Source organism: Silene latifolia, chromosome Y (assembly GCF_048544455.1).
Source record: "Silene latifolia isolate original U9 population chromosome Y, ASM4854445v1, whole genome shotgun sequence".
NCBI classification, from domain to species: Eukaryota; Viridiplantae; Streptophyta; class Magnoliopsida; order Caryophyllales; family Caryophyllaceae; genus Silene; species Silene latifolia.
Window position 1 is genome coordinate 180,179,938 of NC_133538.1, and position 18,395 is coordinate 180,198,332.

The window sequence follows — 18,395 nt, forward strand, 5'->3', positions numbered from 1 at the left end:
CACATTGGAGCAGGTTAATGCCTTTCAGGCTTACAGACAAGGTGCACAAGATACACCTTTCTCCAACTTTTATAATGAAAGAACGAAGGAGCATCCATTCCTTCAATGGTCTAGTCAGAATGTGCAAAACCCACAACAACTGCAACCACAGAAGAATACTTATGTCCCTCCCACCAATCGTGGTAATCAACCACAAGAGGGATATCAAAGGCAAAATCAAGGAGGCCAGCAGTTTAACAATCAATATCAACAGCCTCCTCAACAAGCTCCGAACAATGAGATGGCAGAGTTGCATAATCTTTTGCAACAAACTTTGTTAATGCAGCAGAAGCAGACGGCTCAAATTTCTGAGCTGATTGCCCACAATAAGATGCTAGATAACCAGGTGGCTCATATGGCACTTCAAAATCCATCAAAACAGGCCGGGGGTCTTCCTCCTCAAGGTAAACAAGCTCACGAACAAGCCAATGTTATTCAGCTGAGGAACGATACCACATATACAAATCCCGACTTACAAAGCCTTGATAATGATGTGCCCACTGCTGATGCTGAGGTACCTTTCATGCATCCCAAGGGATTGGGTAATTTGGAGCTTAGTGATGATGAGAAAGAACCTGACGAAGTTGAAACACGAGCTGACGATAAAAGCAAAAAGAACGACAAAGCTGAACCTGCTGAGGTTCTTCGATCGAGTCAGCCCAGGCTCGATCGAGGAACCAGTGTGCTCAATCGAGTCAAGTCAGGGCTCGATCGAGGCACCACCTTTACAGACGATGGTGTTTCAAAACTTGATTCTAAGGTCAAGCAAGCCGAGCCCATTACTATCGCACTACCTTTTCCTCATCGGCAACAAAAATCCAAGCTGGACAAGCAGTTCGGTAAGTTTATGGAGGTCGTGAATAATCTACAGGTAAGTGTTCCCTTTACTGAATTAATTACTCAAGTGCCGGCTTATGCAAAGTTCATGAAGGAGATTTTGACAAGGAAGAGATCCTTTGATGCGGTGGAAACTATTGCTTACACTCAGAAGTGCAGTGCCATGTTACCAATCAATTCACCACCCAAATTAAAGGACCCAGGAAGTTTTTCTATCCCTTGTCATATTGGTCATCTTGCTATTAGTAAAGCTCTTTGTGATTTAGGAGCTAGAGTCAGCGTTATGCCTTATTCTATTTGTAAGAAACTAAATATGGGTCAGTTGACGGTTACTAATATGACACTACAGATGGCCGATAGATCTGTTAAACACCCACTTGGGGTGTTGGGAGGATGTTCCCGTTCGTATTGGGAAATTTTTCATCCCCATTGATTTCGTTGTCTTGGACATGGCTGAGGACAACTAAATCCCTATCATTTTGGGCAGACCGTTCCTAAACACTGCGGGGGCGGTTATAGATGTTAGGCAAGGGAGATTGACTCTAGCTGTGGGGGATGATACGATTGTCTTTAACTTGGAAAAAGCATTAAAACATCCCATGATAGAAAAGACTTGTCATAGTATAGATGTTGTTGATTTTACTATTGATGAGTGTCTTCCTATGTGTTTGGACAGGGATCCTCTGGAGATTTCCCTAGTCACGGATTCAGCTGATCAGACGGGTTCATGGAGTCCAGAAGTTCATCGGATTGAGAGGCTTCTAACTGGAGAGGAATGCCCCCATCAAAAGGTATATAGTTTGGGTACCGCACCTAAGGTAAATGAGGTAAAGAAACCTGAACTAAAGCCCCTTCCCTCTCATCTTAAGTATGAATTTCTTGATGACTGTGAAATGAGCCCAGTGATTGTCAATGCTAGCCTAACTGAAGGTTAACTATCTGCTTTGTTGACTGTTTTAAAAACTCATAAAAAGGCTATTGGGTATAGCATTGATGATCTGAAAGGTATTAGTCATGGATTTTTGTATGCACCGTATTCATTTGGAAGAAGGCCACAAGCCTAGTGCACAAGGTCAGAGACGACTAAATCCTCCAATGCAGGAGGTGGTAAGAAAAGAGGTACAGAAATTACTTGATGCTGGTATTATCTTCTCTATATCTGATTCTAAATGGGTCAGTCCTGTCCAAGTTGTACCTAAGAAGGGAGGTACTACAGTAGTAAAGAATGATAAGAATGAGTTGATTGCTACTAGACTTGTTACAGGGTGGAGGATGTGCATTGACTATAGGAAGTTGAACACTGTTACTAAGAAAGACCACTTCCCACTTCCTTACATTGACCAAATGTTAGAGAGATTAGCATGTCATAGTTATTTCTGTTACCTAGATGGCTACTTAGGTTTCTTTCAGATACCCATTCACCTTGACGATCAGGAAAAGACCACTTTCACATGTCCATATGGTGTATTTTCTTATAGGAGGATGCCCTTTGGTTTATGTAACGCTCCTGCTATTTTTCAGCGTTGTATGATGGCCATATTTTCTGATTACATAGAGTCTATCATGGAAGTCTTTATGGATGATTTCAGTGTGTATGGTCTTGATTTTGATGTTTGCTTGAGAAACTTGACTAAAGTTTTGCAGCGCTGTGAGGAGAGCAACCTCGTTCTCAACTAGGAGAAGTGTCATTTCATGGTTACTGAAGGGGTGGTACTCGGTCACTTGGTGTCAGGTAAGGGTATTCAAGTGGACAAAGCTAATTTTGAGGTAATTGAGCAACTCCCATACCCGGTTAATGTTAAAAATGTGCGTAATTTTCTTGGTCATGCAGGGTTCTATCGCCGCTTTATTAAGTATTTCTCTAAAATTGCTCAACCTCTAACTCGGCTACTTCATAAAGATACACCTTTTGTGTTTACTGATGAGTGTGTTAAGTCCTTTGACAGGATTAAACAAGCTCTTATCTCAGCTCCCATAATCCGATCTCCGGATTGGACCCTTCCTTTTGAGATTATGTTCGACGCCAATGACTATGCAGTTGGAGCTGTTTTAGGAGAGCGAAAGGATAAGGTGTTACATGCCATCTACTATGCAAGTAAGACTCTTGATGATGCGCAGATCAACTATGCTACTACGGAGAAGGAGCTTCTTGCAGTTGTCTATTCTTTAGACAAATTTAGAGCCTATCTTGTTGGTTCTAAAGTTTTTGTTCACACTGACCATGCAGCTTTAAAATATCTTTTAACTAAACAAGAGGTTAAGCCACGACTTATTAGATGGATTTTGTTGTTACAAGAATTTGATTTAGAAATTCGTGATAAGTCTGGTGCTGAGAATGTTGTTGCAGATCATTTGTCTAGGCTGAGATTTGCAGGAAGAGAGATTTTGCCCATTGATGACTCTTTTCCAGATGACCAACTTCTAGATGTCGCTGCAAATACTCCATGGTTTGCAGATTATGCCAATTACTTGGTAGGAGGTATGCTTCCTCCTGATTTATCCTATCAGCAGAAGAAGAGATTTTTGCACGATGTGAAGCGGTATTTCTGGGACGACCCATATCTGTTCCGGGAGTGTGCAGACGGTATCTACAGACGATGTATTCCAGAGGGTGGGGTACGTGCCATCCTTTCTCATTGTCACTCTTCTTCTTATCGTGGTCATCATGGCCCTTCTAGGACATTTGCTAAGGTAATGCAATCGGGTTTTTATTGGCCTACTATCTTAAAGGATGCTACTACTTTTGTCCGTTCTTGTGATGTGTGTCAAAGAACGGGTAATATCTCGCAAAGGCATGAGATTTCTCAAACTGGAATCTTAGAAGTAGAGATTTTTGATGTTTGGGGCATTGATTACCAAGGGCCATTCCCTACTTCTCATGGGAATCAGTATATATTAGTAGCTGTAGATTATGTTTCTAAATGGGTGGAGGCAATTGCCACCCCCACTTGTGATGCTAAATCTGTTGTTAAGATGTTTCAGAAAATTATCTTTCCACGGTTTGGAATGTCTCGCGCGGTGATTAGTGATGGAGGAAAGCATTTCAATGAACGTCATCTTAATTCTCTCTTGAAGAAATATGGCGTTACACACCGCAGAGGATTGGCTTATCATCCTCAAACCAGTGGACAAGTAGAGGTTTCTAACAGAGAGCTGAAATAGATTTTACAAAAGGTAGTAAGCAAGAACAGAAAGGATTGGAGTCGGAAGCTAGATGACACCTTGTGGGCTTACCGTACTGCATTCAAGATGTCGATTGGAGCATCACCTTACCGTCTAGTCTATGGCAAATCTTGCCATTTACCTGTGGAGCTTGAGTATAAGGCTATGTGGGCCATAAAGGAGCTGAATATGGATCCCTCACTGGCGGGTGAGAAACGACTGATGCAGTTGAATGAGCTCGATGAATTTCGACTGCATGCCTATAATAGTGCTCAAGTGTACAAGGAGCGAACGAAGAAGTGGCATGACAAGCATATTTTGCCAAGGGAATTTCATGTCGGTGAGAAAGTTCTCTTATTTAACTCTCGTTTGCGTTTGTTTCCAGGTAAGTTGAGGAGTAGATGGTCTGGACCGTTCACTGTTGCTGATGTGAACAAATTTGGGACAGTTACACTGCAAACTAACAAAGGAGAGACCTTCAAAGTGAATGGGCAACGACTGAAAGTCTACTATGAAGGAGCTCATGTTGGGGTAATAGAGGTCCTTGACCTCTTTACCATTGATTCTTCTTAATGATGAAGAATTACGGTCATGCGGGACTGTAAAAACCAGCGCTACCGAGAGGCAGCTCGGATATTGTAATTTATTAATATGTAATTAGGATTTAAAACTTAATTATTGCATTTACATTTAAGTTTTCCTTGAATTCTGAGAGATGAGAGGAGGGAATTTAATATGTTTTCTAAGTATTTTGTGCAGGATTTGACGGAATTTTAAGTTAGGAATCACGAAGAACGAAAAAAGACGCCAACAGTAGGTTCCTCGATCGAGTCAGCCTAGGCTCGATCGAGGCACCAACGTGCTCGATGGAGTGCAAGCTGGGCTCGATCGAGGCACCAATTGGACAATTAAAAACACCTTAAAACGAGAGTTGGCTTTTCCTGAAATTGGTTCCTCGATCAAGTCACCTCAAGCTCGATCAAGGCACCAAGTTGAATCGGGTTCCGCGATTATTTCCAAGCCGGTTTTATGCATTATTTGTTCTTAATAATTTCAATCCCTTTCTTTACTCCATCACTTTTCCTGCCTATTTCGACCAAATATCCCTCTTTCTCTCTTAAATCATCATTAATTATCATCAAATCTTCCATAAAACTTGTGTTTGTTTGCTTATTAAGTGATTACATCAATCTTTTGTGCTTATTTTTGCAATTTCATTGCTCTATTTGCTAAGGTAAGTTCCGATTTGATCTCTTATTGTCCCGGAAAATCTAAAATTTCTTGCTTAAATCTCGAGTTTATTGCTTTGAATCTTCCATTGCTCATATACAATTGCTATTTCCTTGCTTTTTAGCCCTTTATTTGTTGAATTAAATGCCTAATTTGCTAATTTGGGAATTAGGGTTCTTCAAAATCCGGGTTGAATTTATGCATTAAATTGGTTAGAAATTGTGTTCTTATGCTTGGAATCTTTATTATTTGATATATAATCAAGTTCCTCTAGCTTTTTGGATGGTTTACTTGTGATTTTCTGTCTTAAAAATCGATTTTTCGACCCATATTTGCCAAAAAACGGGACTGTTTTTGCTTCTTAGTTTGGGTATGATTGTATACTTGTCTATTTTGCAGATAATGTCGTCTACTAGGCAAGGAAAGAAGAGGACACGGGAGATGATCGCTCCCATTCGTCAACCGGAGGTAGTGGAGTCTTCCGAGGAGGAGGATTTATCACCATTTGATGATTATCCTTTTGTTGAGTTCCGTGACAAGGAGCAAAGGGACAGGTTCGAGTTTTTGATGACCAAATCCATGAGTGCTACTAGATGTGTGGATCGGAAAATTTTAAGAACCTTGAAAATTGATGACATTATGTTGGGTATGTTCGTTGAGATTGGTTTACAGGGCCTTTTTCTGCTTCACGAGTTGTCTTATCCTGCCCTGACCCTTGAGTTTTTGAGCTCATATGCCTACTTCCCCAATGACCATCTTATTCGGTTTAGATTGCTTAATGTAGAACGGTCTTTGACTTTTGACCGTCTTTCCGAAATTCTGGGGATTGATAAGCACACTGATGGGGATTTATACAATGCTAGTGGGATGTCTGCAATCCGATATTTCCCCTTGTTTACTGGTTATGCGGATACAGACGTTAGTAGTATGTCTTTGTTGGATGTCCAACATGTTTGTCTTCGACTTTTTCTACGGTATTTGAGTTACTTGCTTTACGGGAGGCATGACAAGAGCAAGGCCTCTTCCTTAGAGGTCTTGATTCTAGCTAGTTACTTGAACCCATTTCGGGAGAGGACCTTCCAGTTTTCTCCCCTACTCTTGTTTGCCAAGCTTTTGACTGTATGATTGGGAGATATGGTGATTTGGATTGTGGTGCCCTCGTTACTAAGATTGCTCGGGTTTTATGTGATTTTGAGGGGGATGACCCCTATGAGCCTTCGGATGACCATGAGCCCTTAGCCGATGACGACCACCTGCGCTACGATGTTTCCTACATTGACATTAGGAACGGGAAGGATCATTATTGGAAGGTCCGGGGTCATTTTTACATGTTTTTGCCTTGTAACCGTTTGCCGGCTGTGGATCCTCTCGAGAAGAGTACATCTAGGGAGAGAGACCCCCACCTGTCACTTATTTGATTCCACAGGATCTCTTGGTTACTTTTCCCAGTTCCAGCACTACTACTACTACTACTGGTGGGCGTCAGAGACGTCGCCAGCCTGCCACCCACTTACCTGGTTCTTACCAGCCCACTTCTCCTCCTCCACCTCCTACAGCCTATCCTACCCAGGGTTATCACTTTGATCCAGTCCTTGCGAGAGAGGTGAGGATTCATCAGGGTATTAACACCGCATTGACTGAGCGGCGTATGTGGGAGCAGATGGAGGCTATGACTCTTGCTGCAGGAGGACAGTACACGGGCATTTCTCCTAGCTACTACACCACACCTGGTGATGATAGCCGTGTCTTCCACCTTTTTGGAGTGACTCCTGCTGAGTTTGGATAGTTTAGTACTGATTATGGTGCTTTGGGTCGTCCTTTCTACACTCCAGTCCGTCCCCATCAGCCTACTTCTGTCTTTCCCGAGGATGTGGGTGTTCCTCTTTCACAGCGTGGTCAGTTTGGTCAGTTTGGAGCTTCTACTTCTGTTGCAGCAGCTTTCCCAGGAGGTGGTCGTTCTAGAGGCCGTGGTAGACGAGATGGTCGTTCTAGAGGCCGTGGTACCCCTGTTATTGACCCTGAGCTGCTGGCTATGTATGCTGAGATTGATGACTTCGATGAAGCTAACCTTGATGATGATGATGGAGCTCAGTAGTGACAACTGGTCACTACATCCCTCGCTTTCCAGCTGGTTTGAGGGAGGCTTTTGCAGTACAACTGGTATTTTCTTTCCTGTTTTTGTTTTATTGCATTTATTATTTTCCCTTTTCCCTTTGTTAGTTGTGTCCCATAGGTTGCTGGATTTCTGTGTGATTGTTATGGTGTAGGCGTCACAATGAGGACACTGTGACATTTAGGTTTGGGGGAGGGTATTTATTTCTGTTGTGTGTTTATTTTATTGTTTTATTGTTGTGTGTAAAAAAAAATCCACAAAAATTGAAAAATTATAAATACAAAAACATGTTTTATTTATTTCAAGTCGAGTCTTGGTGAATTGTTTAGCAATGATGATAATTTGCTTTGTCTTTGTATTTGAATCCCATCTAGTTGTCCATGTACATTATTTTGACCCGTTAGCTATGATAAACAAAGCTCTTTTACTCAAGTCTTGACCGTCACAATATGCCTTATGCTGAGTAAATTTGACTTTATTTTGTTGGTAAACCACTTAAATTTCTGAGGTCTTTAGAGCTTCCTAGGCCGGGAACATTAATAAACCGGTCTCATTGTTATTTAGGCTGAAGAGTGTGGGCTCCTTGTGGAGTATGTAATATCAAACTGCATAAGTGTGACATTAGTTTCTTAGCTTTTGTGCGTTCATATGATTGAGTACATGAGGAAAGGGGATTCTTATTGTTCAAATATGCCATACATTACCCAGGTTTTGTTAGCCTGTTTGAACCATGTAGCCTTTTTATATCTTATTTCTTAGCTACATTCCAAAATTTGCCTACCTTTTTCGGAACAGTCGCAGTTGCTTGAGTCTTTGTTGTTATAGCTACTTTGGTTGGGTTGGGACTTTTATTGTCATGTGGGTAGTAGCTATCTTTTGTAGCAATTGTGTGACCTCCTATGGTGAAACAAAAGAAAAGTGTTATGAAGCATTGAAAAAGAAGAAAAAAAAAGAAAAAGACGAAAAAAAAATCGAAAAAAAAAGAGAGAAAAGAAAATGAAAGAAAAATTCTTGCTTCTTCAAGTTTTGTTAGGAGGTCATGAGTGGTAATTACTGGAGTCTAATGCACATTTGGAGAGTCTTTTCATTCTCTCATATGTTGTCAAAGTTGAGATGATTTCTCCAGTTGGATGATTGTTTTATATATTATTAGACTTGGCTATTGATTTAGCGCTGCGACTACCGTCTGAGCCTCACATACACATACGTGCTTTTGCACAAGCCACTTCTATACCCATGCCACTTTACCACCACTCTGTCTTTGATACATGTACTTGGTCTGTATTATGAATGCGCACTAGTTGGAGAATCTTCTATCACATTAGATTGCATGCATGTTTCATAAGTTGAGTGAGTGTCTCTATTCTTTCTATCTTACATATATCTCACCCCTTATGAGTGCATGAGTGAAACCGTGAGAATTCAATAAAATTGTCTCGCAAAGTCGAAAAGCATTTGGCTGAGTCTCGGTATCATGTCACATCTTGAGTAAGAGCTGCGTAAATCTGTTACCCGTGCCTTTGAATTTGTTTTATTGGCACAATTTTTAGTCATTACTTTGTTATAGATGTAGATAGCTGGGATTTGTATGTGCCTAGACATTTGCTCTGAGTTATTCATTCACCATCTGTTTGTTGTCCTTGTTTGGTTTGATTGCTTTGCTTGAGGACAAGCAAAAGGTTGGTTTGGGGGAGTTTGATGTATCACTTTTATATATACTTTTATAGCTCTTTTCATACCATTTTATATACCGTTTTCGTGCCTTATTATCATTTATATGCCTTATTTCAATGAATTGTCAATACTGCCGCTATTTTATGTTTCAATGCAGAAATGACGCATTACGAGGATAATCAAGCTAAGATGAGCGTGGCGGAGATGACATAGTAGAATACACAAAGCATGGCACGAGGAACGAAGTAGCATGAAGGCTAGAAGTGAAGAAACGTAGGAATCTATCTGTGTAGCTGGTTCCTCGATCGAGTCCCCTAAGGCTCGATCGAGTAATCGTCCTCGATCGAGTCACCTCAGGCTCGATCGAGGAACCTCTCTGGCAGATTTGTTTCCGGATTTTCCTAAAACAATTATTTGTATTATTAATTAGAAACTCGTACGGGATAATTAGGTTATGCTTTTATTTTGCTTAGAACGGCTGAATACTCTCTCTAGCTTTAATCTTTCTTTTCTATGGTACTAATCTTTCCTCAATAATTAATCATTCAAGTTTATGCCATTCAATTGTTGTTCTTATTTCATGTCTATAATTATGTCTTCAATTATCATCATCGTTGTTATTACTTTAGTCATGAGTAGCTAAATTCCTCATCTAGGATGAAGGGGATCTAGGTTAATTAAAAGGGGAAAATTGATTAATTGCTAGGGAAATCATATTAGTTGTCGTTTGATTATTGTTCTAATTCTAGTTAATTGACTTAGGCCTGAGTTGTTAATTAGTGTAGCGAATTAATCCTTTCACCGACCGGGTTAGAATTAATATAGGCTACGATAATCAAATAGATTGTATCTAATTATAGCGACCGCATGTTAGAATCGAGCTAAAGGGCATAATAGAATCGACCGATCTTATGACCTTAGAAAACTTGATAGATCTAGCAATTGATTAAGAGACCCCATATATTGACCTAGTGAACCGGAAATCCTAGACTTTTAATATCAATGTTTTAAATCCTTTTAATTACTCGCAATTAGTTGGTTAGATAACAAACAAAACAAACCCCCGAGAAAACGGTTACCTTTAGACAATTTAAATATTTACAGACTGACTATTACTGCCTCCCTGTGGATTCGATACCTGTCTTACCACTAGCTATTCTTGTTAGTTTTGAGATAGTTTTATTTTGATTTGGTGATACGACTTTAGCCATATCAGCTTGCTTATTTGCACAGCGTCTTTACCTTCCTATTTGTCTTTCAATAAGATTTTAGCCCATTTGTTGGAAAGGAAGCAAAATGAGCGAAAATCATGCATTAATGGAGCAATTAGGAGCTTAATTCACGATACTAATGACCAAGCATAAAAAGAAGACGGAAACCAAAGACTCGTAGAAAAGATTTAAGGCAATTGGAGCCATCCCCCGCGACCAAGGGTGATCCTCACGAGTTTTGGGGCAGCACTTGAAAGAGGAGGCCTTCTACAAGTGCAGCTCGGGCGAGCCAGACTATAACCCGGGCGAGCCAGCAGCCAACCCGGGCGAGCCAGCCACCAACCCGGGCGGGTTCCCAAACAGACTTCACCAATGCTACTTCCACCTTGGGTGAGCCAATAGTGAAGCCGGTCGGGGCACTCACTTTTCCTCCCTCGGTTAGACTAAATATAATGACCTAATTAGCCCTTAATCTTGTATTAGTATAAATACCCCTCATTCTGCATTAGGGAAAATACACATCATTAAAGGGATAATTAGGAAGAACTTACTTTAATTATATTTAGTTAGCTTAATTGTTCTTTAATCTTTCCACAATTAATCTTAGATCTATTCTTGCAATTGAATAATTCTTGGGTTGTATTTGAAAAAGGTGACAATTCTTCATTAATTAAAGGATTTCTTCTATTTTATTCTTCATCATTATTGTTCATCTCCTTAAGTTTGGTTTAATTCCTTAATCTTTACTTAATTTCTATTTAATCTTTGTTAATTACTTACTTTGATCATCATGTTTTCCATTGTTATGATGCTTGACAACATTACTTGCGTGATTACCATGATAATGAGTGAGTAATCCTCTAGCTAAGGTTAATGGGGGATTAGGGGAATGATTAAAGGGTAGATCCATACTTAATGAATTCATTTGGTTGATTAAATTGGTGTTGCAAGTTCTATAGTCTAGTGCACATGTTATGTTTGATGAAATGCTTGATTGACAACCTCGCATGATTCTCTACCTATTCAACAATACCCGTAAGATCAAAAGCCTCGGGGATTGTTAGACCTTGCACTAAGTTAGTGGGGAGACCGGGTGTACGCCAGAACCTAACCCGACTCGGCCTATGGACCGCAGGACCAAAAGTTCCAGCCCTACTCTACCATGACCTTAACCAAATACCAAACTCATACCCCTTTGGATTTACCATTTTATCACCTCTATGATCCCATGACACCCTAATATTTTCTTCATATTGATTTCACCCTTACTTTCATTACTTGCTCTAGTTTTCATTAGTTTACATTTCATTGTTTTTAGTTGTAGTTGTTCCACTAATCATATCAATCAATTGTGACACCCTTGACACTATTACAAGCACCTTGTTAACAATTGCAATTCGAAATTAACCATCCTTTGGGTTCGACCTCTTCTTACTACTTGCTAAGTTGTTTGTTGAGTTATAAATTTGTTTGGTGGTTTTAAACGACGAGACCCATCAAAATGGCATCGTTGCCGGGGACGGTGTGAATAGAATTGAATTGTTTTATTTGTGCTTTTAGTAGTAACTTTGTTTGTTTTGACCTTAGGGGACCTAGTTTCTTAAGGTAGTGCTAATCTTTCTTCTAGTGTTGTCTTTTGCATGCATAGATGATCAAATCGTGGAAACCCATTACCAATTGATCCGAAAATTGAAAGAATGTTGAGAAACATAAGAAGAGGTTATAGAATCATTGAAAGGAGATCTACTTCAACCACGGAGGGATCAAGCTCTTTGAGTGATAGAGGTTTAGTTGACATTGGGATTGAATTTGTTAATCCATTTTCAAGGGAACCACAAACCAACCCTCAATAAAACCCACAAAATCAACCAACCATGACGAAATTCTCATCACACTCTGTACCAACTGAAGATAGTCTACCCAATGGCACTCATACACCCACACACTTAACGGGAACTTCATAATAAAATCCGCTTTTATAAAATTGGTAGAAAGGAGCCAATTCGGGGGGATGCCAAGTGAGGATCCACACCTTCACATGGAGACCTTTTGTGATTATTATGAAGCTATCTCTCAAACGGGTGTAACATAGCTCAAGATCAAATCTGATGGGTACTCTTTCCATTCTCATTGATAGGAGCCGGAAAGTAATGGCTTAAGAGTTTGAACAAAGCTACTCTTGGCATTGACTTGTGGAAGAAGCTAGCCTTAGCCTTCTACAAGAAATTCTACCCAACGGAGAAGACCATTATGTTTAGAGCTCAAATCACGGGATTCAAGCAAAGGGATGAAGAATCACTATATGAAGCTTGGGAGCATTTCAAGGCCACTTGCCAGTCTTGTCCTCATCATGGTCTTAGTGAATTGTTCTTAGTTCAACAATTTTGGAATGGACTTTATGAAGACTCAAGAAATGTTTTGAACATGGGATCAAATGGCATGTTCACCGAAGTTGATGACAACCAAACATGGGCAAAAATCGAGGAGATGGCGACTCATAGTTCTCAATATAGTAAGCTTTGAAAAGCTAGTCGAGGAGGACGACATGAGGTGGATTCCATTACCCAACATAGTGCCGACTTTGGTGCTAAATTAAGTTCTCATATGGATACCATGAACTTGAAGTTCAAGGAAGCCATAGATCAAGTGAAGAAAGCTTCAAATCCACCAAAGCAACAGCTGGTTCATCTAGTTAATTCCATGGCAATGATACCATCTATTCCAAGTGGAATTTGTGAGAGTTGCGGAACTTTGAGACATGATCAAAAAGAGTGTAGATGGACGAATGAAAAAGTGAATGCTTTTTAAGCATATAGAAATCGTACCCCATACTCAAACATTTACAAAGAAAACACCAAGTTCCATCCAAACCTCTCATATAAAAGTCCAAATGTTCAAAACCCACAACTAATATACACCCCACCTCCAATGAGAAATCCTATTCAAAGACCTTTCTATAATCAAAATCAAGGATTCCAAAACCAACCCTCATACAACCAATCCTCATATAACCAACCCAATGATCAATCTTTTAATGTACAAAATGTGGTCTTGTAAATGCAAAAGAACCAACAAGAATTATTTGCCCAAATGCAAAAAGATAGCCAAGCAAAAGACATCATCATCAAAAATATCCGAGCACACAACAAGATGGTTGAGGTGTCTAAAATGGCCTCATCAAGCTCACAAAGACAAAATGGGCAATTACCTCCTCAAGGTAATCCATCCATAATAAATGAGACGGCTCATGCTATCCACTTGAGAAGTGGTACCCAATATGAGAGTTCTATGGTGCCAAGTTAAGAGATTATTGTTAAGGTAAGGAGCAAGAGAGATGACAAAAGTTTGGAGAAGAGTGATTGGGGTAATACAAAGAAAAATGGTAAGAAGGTGGTAGATGTGAACAATGATGAAAGTCAATCAACAAAGAGAAACAAGGACGAAGAGGGAAAGAAGAAGATTGATGAAGAGCCTAATGTTATTAGGCTACCCCTTCCAAGTAGACAAATGAAGCCCAAAATGGATAAGAAACTCAAGAAATTTATGGAAATCGTGAAGAATTTGTAAGTCTCTATTCCCTTCACCAAGTTTATTACCCATGTTCTGGCATATGACAAGTATATGAAAGATATCCTCACAAAGAAGAAATCTATTGGGCAAATGGAAACAATTGCTTTCGCCGATGCTTCTAGTTATATTCTACAAGGTACTTCGCCCCCAAAGTTACAAGATCCCGGAAGTTTCTCTATCCCTTGCACAATTGGTGACACAAGATTTGAAAAGGCACTATACGACCTTGGAGCTAATGTAAGTGTAATGCCTTACTCGGTTTGTCCAAAGCTTGGGATGGGAGAGTTAAAGTGCACGAGCATGACGCTTCAAATGGCGGATCGCTCTACAAAGAAGTCCCTAGGAATTTTGGAAGAAGTACAAGATCGAGTTGGGAAGTTCTTCATTCCCGTTGACTTTGTTATCGTAGACATGGCGAAAGATGCTCATATCCCGATCATCTTGGGATGACCATTCTTGCATATCTCTGGAGTGGAAATATATGTGAAGAACGGAATGCTCACCTTGGAAGTAGGTGATGAAATGATAACCTTCAATCCTATCAAAGTGATGAAAGCTCCCAACCTCAAGGAACCGTGCTTTATGGTTGACCATGCTCCTAACGATGTGAACGATAAAGTTGAGCCTCCTCCTTGTTCCGATCCAAAAGATAAACCTCCCATTAAGAAGAACAAGGGGGAAACCCCAACTTGGAAGCAAGAGGTTGATGAAATAGAGATTGCTATCTATGGTGAGCTAGGAATTTTTAAATAGCTTAACAACAAGAGTGAAACCTGGATGATCCGGGTTGTAAGGCAAAGGAAACGGACCTTGAAGGCCCGATTGATTCTATGAAAGAAATGGTTGCTACATTTAGCATTGGAATTGGTTCTATAAATGGCAAAAGCGAGGAAGTCAATGGTCTTTGGCATGATGAGTTTGAAGGGTTATTCAACCCTTATATTGGTAATGCAATGTCATTTGACTATGATAAAGGCTATGTTGATCCGGATTCAAGCATGTATGAAATGGGATCTCTAGCTCATGATGATCACAATTCACCCAAGTCTTCTTGGGATTTGTTTAACAAATGTGAGAAAGCTTTTGATTTCTTCCATGAGACGTTGAGCAACATCGATCAACAACGTCTTGGATTTGCCCCTTGACAAGCTTTAAAAAGGAGAGGAGTTTGGTGGAGTCCTATCTAAACCACCATTTGTACATATTCTAACCCTCTAACTTTGAATTTCATTAAGCATAATTACATTGCATTTAGTTAATTTGCATATTTAGTAATGTTTTGTTGGAGTGTCTCCGACAATAATGCGATCACAATTGTCGATCATGATGATCACATGTTTAAATCTCATTTTTAAGAATACGTAAGGGATGATGCATTATATATAGTCAACTGATCAACATTAATCGGTAACGATTGGCTTGCTAGAGTTTGACGTTACTGTCGTGGGACAGTGGTGGTCAGTTGATCCCTTAAGGTCACACCTAAAGGATGATGCCCTAATCTGTAAAGTTGATTAATTGTATGGCGATACAAGTTAATCAATTCCTTAAAATTGAACAATTCAATTTGAGAGAGAGAATATTGATATCTTATAATAATGGGATTAAATAAGATTTATTTTAGTAATTGAAATATTTTATTACTAAAATTGTTTATTGTTTGCGAAACAATAGAGATGATAATGAATGGTTAATTATAATTACAAGATGTTGTGAATTATAATAAAATGACCCATTTTATTTATGTGATCAAGTATCACTAGTTAATTTGTTAAATGTAATTTAATTAATTTATAAAATGATATTTATGTGATAAATGTGCATTAAAATTAATTAATAACATGTAGCATACTACATGTGACATATTGTGTGACAAATGACAAATTGACAAAATAAAATGGTAGTCCATTTTAAGTAGGTGGACCAAATTGGAGGAGTATGTAGTGGGTTGCGCTTATATTATTTTATGTGATAGAATTTAAATAATAAGCCTACACTACACTAGCCTTACATGCCTAAGGTTTTGAGAAGAACAAAAGAAAAAGTGAAGGACCATATATTGGTCCTCCAACCCTCCAAAAACCGTGTACCCTATACACTACAAGGACAAGTTTTGTTCTTTATTCATCTCTCTATGCATGTTCATTCATTCACATGCATATTCTCTTTCACATATTCATTTCTCCTTTATCAAAACATGAGATTTTTGATTCAAATTGTTCATAGAAAGTACTAATATTATTAATGTAATATATGAGTATTAGTAATCAATTTTATGGTAAACTACTAAATTAATATCTAGCTAATATTATTTAGTGGGGATAAGGGATAATCTTGGGTGCAATCAAGAGGAGTGACTTCTATACTTGAGGTCTTTGGAGGATCATCCTAACATATGAAAAGCTCAAGAACAAGTGAGGTAGGAGACTTCACTTGTGCCCAAAATATCCGAAATACTCACATGTAAGGAACCGTTTTTCTCCTTACTCTTGCTTTTGTTATGCATGCATAAGATCTTTAAGTTTTTATGACTAAAACTTTAAACTAAAATATGTGATATTTAAAATATGATTTCCAACATGTTTTACATGAGAGAAGGTAAGGGAGGGTTCGCTTATTGTGGTTTAAGTGTGTAGATGGCGTAGAAATGAAGTGTGGGGATGCTTAATCACTTGCATTACCATTGCCCCGTAATCAATGAGGAGATACAAGCATTAGAAGGAAGACCCGAGCTTCTTCAAAGCCAAGTAGGGCGGGCTCTACATTGAACACAAGTATTAACCAAACACTGCCTAAGAACCCGTCCGAGCCAAAGAAGAACTCGCCCGAGCCGAGGAAAACCTGGCTGAGCTGAGCAAAAGTCGACCCAGCTTAAAGAACAAGTTCAAGCTTTGCCCAAGAACCCGCCCGAGCCTAAGCCAAGTCGGGCGAGCTGACTTTTCACGTTGCTTATTAACCAGGATCTACCTCTCATTTCTTCAATTTTCCCCAATTTCATTCATAAACACCCATTACTCACATCTCAAATCATTCAAATCTTAATCAAATCACCCCAAATTTATTGCAAATTCATCTTTGACACTTGTAAATAACTCCATTACCAATTTTAAACCTTCAAATCACCCAAAACTTGACTCAACCACATCTAGGGTTTGAAGATTTCAAAAATTGGGATTTTACCAATTGGGTTGGATTAATTGCTTAAATTGTTGATTGAAGAAGATTTGTCAAGCATCAATAAGGCTAATTGGTACCAATTTGTCAAAGTTTGAAGAATTTTAAGGTAATTTCTTTGGGATGGCAAGAACAAAAGGGAATGCCAAGGCACCAAGTGGGTCAAATCTTACAAAGAGGCAAAATATTTTAGCTTCTAAGGCGATTGTTGTAGCACCTTTGGTAGAGAGGCAAGTTGAAGCGGTTGTGGCTCCCGATATTCCATCATATGAGCCAATTGAAGGATTTCCGGAGGTAATTTTCATTGATGAAAATCATAAGAAGTCTTTTGTTTCTCTACTTAGCAAGAGAGTCTTGACTACAAAGTTTATATGCCATGATACCTTAACCCAACTCGGGATTTTGAATGACACGAGGTCCTTCTTCGAGTCCATGAGTTTAGGTAAACTCTTTGACATGCACGATCATACATATAGAGCCTTAACCCTTGAGTTTATTAGCTCTTTGAAGATGATTAGGGATGAAGACCGTAAATTCTTGGGATTCCGTCTTGCCAATGTTTCCCGTAGAATTGAAATACATGCATTTGCCGAAGTGTTTAGAATCATGATACCTTTCAAAACGATTAAAAAACCGCGACTTTAATACCAAGCCTCTTTGGAAGGCTATTTCGGGTAGAGACTTTACTAATTTTAAGACTTGTTCAACTTTATTTGTTCATCACCTGGGTATTCGGTTTTGGCACCGCTTCATGTCCAATACTTTTGATAGCTAGGAAAAAAGCATGTACCTTCTTGGAGCTTGATTTAGCTTATCTTGAGCCCCGACTAAATGTACATGGGTCTTAAAAATCTACATACAACATCATACAATTGTTGATAGACCGATGGATGGATTTGGTGATGGGCAAGGAAAAGATGACTTATATAGTCAATGGTGGATTAGTGACAAGGCTAGCTAAACATTTCGATCCCAACTTCAATAAATTTGGTACTTATAAAGTGGTTAAAGGAGATACGCGTCTCAACATATCTATGCTTTCTTATCGCTTATATTGGGTGAAGAGAAATAAAGATAATAGAACCGCGGAATGGTTAGTGAAGGATGCTCCTTCTATCACATTACCACAAAAGCAATTCACGCGCCTTGCAAAGGATATGGAATATTATCTTCTCCCAATATTGATCACCACCGCATCAAAGAAAAAGGTGAATCATCTTCGCCTCCAAACTCTCAAGCAACTCCCTCGACTTTGATTATTCCTCCTTTTCCTTTCCCACACCAACTTTTTGTCCACAATGATCGCAATGTCGTGGCGGGAAAAGACTATGTTTCGAGTTTATTGCAACATATCCATAATTAAATATATAAGAACCGGGTAAACA

At 39.2% G+C, this 18,395-nt stretch overlaps 1 protein-coding gene and 1 non-coding gene across 2 annotated transcripts; one reads left to right on the top strand and one right to left on the bottom strand.

Annotated features, from left to right (window-relative positions):
* Window positions 1-12,516: 12,516 nt before the first annotated feature.
* On the bottom strand, window positions 12,517-12,623 carry LOC141635234 (small nucleolar RNA R71). Its single transcript, XR_012539934.1, has one exon. It is a non-coding gene; the product is annotated as a small nucleolar RNA R71 (small nucleolar RNA).
* A 1,264-nt stretch (window positions 12,624-13,887) lies between these two features.
* On the top strand, window positions 13,888-14,286 carry LOC141629537 (uncharacterized). Its single transcript, XM_074442519.1, has one exon. It carries the CDS (start codon window positions 13,888-13,890, stop codon window positions 14,284-14,286), a length of 399 nt encoding a protein of 132 aa, XP_074298620.1.
* The last annotated feature ends 4,109 nt before the right edge of the window (window positions 14,287-18,395 follow it).